This window comes from Rhagoletis zephyria, unplaced genomic scaffold (genome assembly GCF_001687245.7).
Source record: "Rhagoletis zephyria isolate East Lansing unplaced genomic scaffold, Rhagoletis_zephyria_1.1 Rzeph_scaffold_21663, whole genome shotgun sequence".
Taxonomy (NCBI): Eukaryota; Metazoa; Arthropoda; class Insecta; order Diptera; family Tephritidae; genus Rhagoletis; species Rhagoletis zephyria.
Window position 1 is genome coordinate 974 of NW_016178721.1, and position 6,705 is coordinate 7,678.

Here is a 6,705-nt window from a genome sequence, read left to right on the forward strand (position 1 = left end):
GAGGAGGTAGCAAGTAATGAGTTTACTAATAAAATTGCGGAAATGCAAAGTTTGTGTGAATCGTTGGGTCTCAAGTTCAACTTAAATAAAACAAAATTTATGGTTATGGCGATGGGTAGAAGAAAACAGTTTAATGTGAGAGTAAATGCTTGCAATGTGGAGCAAGTGGAAAAAATGAGATGGTTAGGAAGGGTAATAAGCGCTAATTCCACAATTAAAGAGCACATATAAAATGTCAAGAAATCTATTGTGCCGGGAAAAAATTTGCTGGCAAGAATTACATCTATAAAAGCTGGGTTAACCCCGATGGTAGGNCACATAGGAAATGTCAAGAAATCTATTGTGCCGGGAAAAAATTTGCTGGCAAGAATTACATCTATAAAATCTGGGTTAACCCCGATGGTAGGATTAAAGCTGTACAAATCTTTTGTTCGTTCAAAAGCAGAGTACGCTAATACCACTTTTGCTAACATGCCCGAGGGGTATAATAAGCAGCTATGCACCATATTAAATGACTCTCTAAGAAGATGTTTAGGGGTTCCGCCAAACACGCCGACTTATGCAAGATATGCAATTGCATGTGAGCTTCCACCGCAGAAAAGAGCTATATGGTTAACGTCGAGAGAAATGTCAAAGCAGTGGTTTATCAACTCGAGTTTGAAAAGGGAGGTTGAGGAAAGCTATGCTAGGAAATCGAGTTACGGGTACACATACAACAAGTTCAAATCTTACTTTGATAGGTTGAATACTAATGTTTTATTTAGCAGACACGAGAAGCTGAGTTTGGTCTCCTCGAGGCTAAAAGGTTCCAAAGCTAATTTTTCGAGTGAACAACTGAAGGCTTTATACTATGGGGAAAAGAGTAGTTTAGAGGGTAAAGGTTTTCACCTGTACTCGACGGATACGTCTGTATCTGAAGGAGTGGTGGGTTGTGCGGTGCATGACACGAGGCAAGGGATTTCATTTTTATACAAGTTAGAAGAAACTTACGCGTCTACCTTTGGGGAGCTGGTCGCTGTAAAGCAATGCATTGTGATTGCAAAAAGAGTGAAAGACAAAAAAATTTGCATATTCACAGATAGTTTGCAGGCTGTGAAAGCGCTAAAATGTGACCGAACTAACAACTACGTTGTAGCTGACATACATAATGAAATCGGAAGGTCGGTATTAGAGGAGGTACGCATTATTTGGGTCCCTGCGCATGTTGGGATCGGGTTCAATGAGAAAGCTGATTTTGCGGCCAAAGCTGCAGTGACGCAGTGCTTGACGCTTAAAGTAGACCTGACACCGAGTGAGATGCTTAATAGAGTGAGCAACTGTCTGTGGGTTGAATGGAGAAATGAGGTCAAAATTTTGAGTAACAGATGGGACGAAAGTATGGTAAACAGCATTATGAACAGGGAAAAAAGACCATGGTTCAGGGACAAAAACTGGGACTATGACGCATATGACACAAAGCTACTGAATAGACTGATAGTAGGTAAAACGTATGGCAAAGAGTATCTCAGTAAATTCAAACCAGAAGTATCCAATTGGTGTCACAGCTGTAGCGCCATAGAAACTGCTGAGCACTTGATCTTTGAGTGCACTAAGTATGGTACAATTAGAAACGAATTTATTATTTTTAATAAGTTTAAAGAGCTTAAGGAAATTTCGGTAACAAAGAGTTTATTCTACTACAAGGAGGTAGTAAAATTTGTTATAAAAAATCGCGCAGGCGAAAATTTGTTATAAAAAATCGCGCGATTTTTTATTAAAAATTTTCAAGATATATGGAAGTATTGGATTTTTTAGAAAAAAGCGCCGCAGGCGAAAATTTGTAATAAAAAATCGCGCGATTTTTTATTACAAATTTTCGCCTGCGGCGCTTTTTTCTAAAAAATCCAATACTTCCATATATCTTGAAAATTTTCACCTGCGGCCTTTTTTTATCAATTCTTCCATATATAGTGAAAATATCTAATAAAAAAGCTATATAATATATGTACATGTCCACTTTATTATTTACGTTTTCGTTGATTCCCTTTTCAGTACTTTTTTTTACACATTTTTTGTGATGTGTGGCAGCACCGCAATTTCAGTTCACTCGATGTACAAAGGAAAATGTGAGGTTAAATTGCACTTTTTTTTACAACTTTAACAACGAATTACTTAAAAACTATAAGCCTCCGGAGGGGGGGGTCTCAGATTTAGAATCACAAAAAGCCGCTCTAAACCCCCTCATTTGTTTTTTTTTTTCAAAGCCTGGTCCATTATTAGAAAATTTTCCCGCCGCAAGTGCTGCTGGAAGCACCAAATCCAAAAATAAGGATCCGAATCGTGGTTTTAAAACCGCCGAGGATGGAAGACTGATTATAAGTGATAAAGCATTGCGAAGTGCTGGTGGTGATGACAACAGCAGCAGCAGCGAAAGTGGCTATGATGATGACGAGGCGATTGAAGCAAAACGAGCGCCTAAACGCGGCATGGAAGTTTACCATAGTGATGGTATGTCTACCGTGATTATATTAAGGAGTCATAAAAGTGATTTACTCTTATTATCGCACTCTTTAATACAGAAACAAAAGAGGAGGAACTTCCAGCTACAAGCCGCAAACGTAAAGCTACCGATGCGATTAGTATGCGTTCGGGTAAGACTTCAGCTTCAAAATATGTAGCCGGTGGAAAAGGTATTCATCGGCCCTTAGGCGCCTCCGGTAGTGACGCAATATAAATAAAATCCGGCTACTCTGCGAAGTCGGCCAAATCTGGCAAATCTAAAGCGGCTTCAGCATACGCCGGCAGCGAGTATACAACTAAGAAACCTAAAGGCATTATGAAGAAGAAGGGCAAGCTCGATCCCTTCGCGTACATACCACTAAGTCGAAATACGCTAAACAAAAGGTAAGTTATTCGATGGTAATTATACTAAACGTTACTTATTTAACAAAAATATACAAATTTTTGACAGAAAACGAGCAAAACATGCAGACGCATTTAAGAATATCGTAAACGGAGCACGGAAAGGTGCGCTGGGAGGCGTTAAACAAAGAGTCGCTAAGCCTAACAAACAATAAGCTAATAAAACTAATGCAACAAACTCAAACTATGTATGCATGTGTACATAAAAGATTATATATGAAGTAAGCTATAGTTACGACTGAGAGTTATAAATCAAAAGATTGCATAAAATAAAGCTAAAAATCACTATTTAAACTATTTAAACTTTAAAAGCGGATAAATATTTTCTTCCTTCTACGCTAAATGATTTTATTTTTTAGTTAGCTCATATAATTTATGTAAGTTAAAAATACTTTAGTCAGTTCATCTGAGTTTAAACGCTTACATTCTGAGGCTTTGGGTTTTAGCACCCAAACAACAAAATTTTTCATACGTTTTGGGTACATAGGCATGCAATAAAAGAATACGTTTAAAATTATAATACAAATTCTTATTGTATACATCGTAGAGTGGATGCTTTCGCACTACATATTAAGAATATAAGAAATTAAATATTAAATTTTATAATTTATTATAAATTTAATTCAACAAATAAATAAATAAATACACAATTGTAATAATTTTTGAACGCACTTTCCACACCACCTTCGAGGTATGCATATAGGCGCGTTACCGATTTTTAAAGGTGTTCGGTTCCCCAGGAGGCCTATCTTCACCATTATAACTTAAATTAAAAATGTTTTAAAGCATGCAATAAAAGAATGCAAAACCAAAAAAAACAAATTTTCTTAAAACTAGTAAACATAAAAAAATTTTGCGAATAAAATTCATAATTCAAAATAAAATATCACAATCGTTTTTATATATACATATTTACAAAATGAATCTTAAAGCACCCACAGTAAGTCCTAAACCTATAAATGACTAATAATAAAAATAATGAAGAATAACAAAAATCCCGAGAAATGTGAAAAAGTATGTCAAGAAGTCTGTTAAGAGAAGCGAAACTTTATCTCAATAATAAGTACTTTTAAGCAAAAAATACCGACTTCAATGCTCATATGTATAAAAATTTAGGAGTACTGTTCATTTGTTCATGACAATGATCGGCAGAAAACCAAATTAGCATGAGACTACCCGTGAGGTACCAAGTTATCTGGTAAAATACAAAAAAAAAACAAAATAAAACAAAAAATCAAAAAAAAAATTATAAATTGATAACCTTCCTTCTTAAAAAATGAGTGCGTATTCTACTAAAAAAAATATATACTACCTGTGAGCAATACACAAAAATTTTGTATGTTTAAATTCAGGTGTACATGCCTCTTTATTAAAAATTTTTAAAGAAAAATATGTCCTGATTCTAATAAAAAGGTGTTTTAAAATATCGGGATTTGAATTACTGCAGCAATAATATGGTTCTATGCAACTCACTTTTTCAAATAATGCTTTTGAAAACCCAATTAAATGGCAACAAGAATCGAAGTTTTCGTTTAACACTTCATCGAGTTTTGTAAGAAACTCGATGAATCCAGAAGGAGCTTTCACGCGATTTAAATTGTCATACTCCTTTTCTTTAGTGAAAGTAAATGCTTCTTCCGGAATTTCACCTTCATCAAATCGGGGTAATGGCTCCAAGCAAGTATGTAATTTATTATATTCAAAATACATATATCCGCAGAAATACGCAAAAGAGTTCCTTTGCAGGAAGTCGCTTTCAACGACATCGACATCTATACCGTTTCTTATACCGTCATGTATGTTAGGTCTGGGCAAACTTTGAAAGGTTTGCCAGGAAGTGTCTTGAATCAGAGGATCATTACACACCCTTTCAAGGGTGCGAAACGAAACGAAAAAATATTAAAGAGTTGGTCGAAGAATAGAACGAATTCGGCAGTATTTAAGAAGCTTGGAGATTGAGACGTGTTAAGATTCCCGGTACTATAAAGAGATAGCATTGCACTAGCGACCGTATTGCTCAGTACTTGAGCAGCTAAACGAACACTCATTTTTTCAAAAGATGTGGGCTTAATATGAGCCGTAGTCAACTTAGGCGCACATCGTATACCACGATGGGCATCCTGTTGATAAAAATGGACAATATCTGCCCATTGAACAGGATTTCCGCGAAAATTAACATTGTTTTTGTTATTTTCGATGCAGTTCCGTGAACTCTTTAGCAGATGGGGGAACCAAAGAAAAATACGATCTTCTCACCGTTAACTTCGAAGTATGGCCTATCTTCTGCAACCCCTACAAGACGACCGAAATTAACAAAATTTGATCCTTGATCACAGACGAATTGCCAGGTATGAATACCAATTCCCTGGAGTTGAACTATAACCTCAAATACATATTTCCTTAACACATCACCCTTGCACGAGCTGTGCACGAAAAAATAGGCAACGGGCTGTGACCAAGGGGCTCCCCCAACGCCTTGGGCCATAATGCATAAAACACTATTCGCTATTCTCGACGTGCGATTTTCATCGCCATAGTCTTCTAATCCTATGATAAAATCTCTACTCTTGTCATATTTCAAGTGGGTCTTCAAAGACATTTCGTCACAGCATAACGAAATGTACTTTTGTTCACGAGTGANATCACGGCATAACGAAATGTACTTTTGTTCACGAGTGAAACCTCGGCTTCGCAACTCCAGGGATCTAATGCTGCTAGAGGAACAGCCAGGGAGCCTAGGCCAACCTTTAATAAACGTGGAAAGTGTTGTTGGGGAAGGCCAGTGAAAAAGGGGTCTCAAATACCTATACGCTAAAGGGGACGTGAACCTAACTCCTAAGACAATAGTTTTTAAGCTTCTATCGAAGCGCCGACCAGAAGGTTGTCGGCCATCATTCCTCATGCAGTTTCTCACACATACCGCGAGATGTGGAGGAATTTTGCTGCATATAGCTTCAATTTGCCTGTTATTCTGCCGCTGAACAGACAAACCTGGGGTCATCAATTGTGAAATTTCTGCGTCCTTTTCTACTAGCCTTTTTTTAATACTGTGCCTCTGTCTGCGTCTCTTGGCTACGTACCCCATAAGTTGAATTTCCTAAAGAAGAACAAGTTGGATGTTCACAAAAAGTGGGTTGAAGAGCCTCCCCTTCTCCCATTTGGGTTGAAAAAACTACTGGGGTGACTTGTTCACTTATACCTGAGTGTCCCGCTAAATTATCTAATCTAATCTAGCTAATCCCACTGTGGATGCGCAAAAATTCTTGTCGGGGATAGCCCCTTTTGATAGCTTCCTAAGATTTCGATATTTCGGAGAAAAATGCCTCTGGCACACATACAACTCCTTGGCCTTCGAGTTAACGTCCACTCCCAGGAGCCTCATCCACTTCAAGCGCCTATTAAATAATTAAAAGGAGTTAATCTGTTGATTTTTATCGTATATAGAAAAATTGGTTAAATTAAAAAGTGATAAAAATGCTAATAAATAATATGAAATGAAAGAAAAATATAAGTATGTACATATGCAAAAAGCCAAACCCCAAAGCAAAGCAAAACTATTCTGGGCTATCATGAATCCATCGTAGTCCGATTTTTCGTGAAATCTATGAAAATGCGATCACTGATCATAGTATGTATATGCTACGTTCGTAGCTATCCGGATTCAGTGATAGCGTTTTCGTATATTTAACGAAAAATCGGACTACGATGAATCCGTGATAGCTCTGGTTAAAAAGATATGAAAAATATAAAAAAAATTGATTGAAATAAAAATATGATGAATGAAACAAAATACCGATACCATTT

At 36.8% G+C, this 6,705-nt stretch overlaps 1 protein-coding gene across 1 annotated transcript; it reads left to right on the forward strand.

The window, feature by feature from the left end:
- Window positions 1–236: 236 nt before the first annotated feature.
- On the forward strand, window positions 237–3,317 carry LOC108381177 (uncharacterized). Its single transcript, XM_017637590.1, has 6 exons — window positions 237–309; window positions 403–1,711; window positions 2,260–2,487; window positions 2,532–2,696; window positions 2,763–2,883; window positions 2,951–3,317. Exons 1-6 carry the CDS (start codon window positions 307–309, stop codon window positions 3,054–3,056), a joined length of 1,932 nt encoding a protein of 643 aa, XP_017493079.1. The 5' UTR covers window positions 237–306; the 3' UTR covers window positions 3,057–3,317.
- Window positions 3,318–6,705: the final 3,388 nt, after the last annotated feature.

What these genes read in the sequence shown, in the direction of transcription:
- LOC108381177 (XM_017637590.1), top strand. An exon ending in AAAATTTGTTATAAAAAATC is followed by an intron (nt 1,712 to 2,259) that starts GCGCAGGCGAAA and finishes GTCCATTATTAG; the next exon opens with AAAATTTTCCCGCCGCAAGT. An exon ending in GGAAGTTTACCATAGTGATG is followed by an intron (nt 2,488 to 2,531) that starts GTATGTCTACCG and finishes AAAAGTGATTTA; the next exon opens with CTCTTATTATCGCACTCTTT.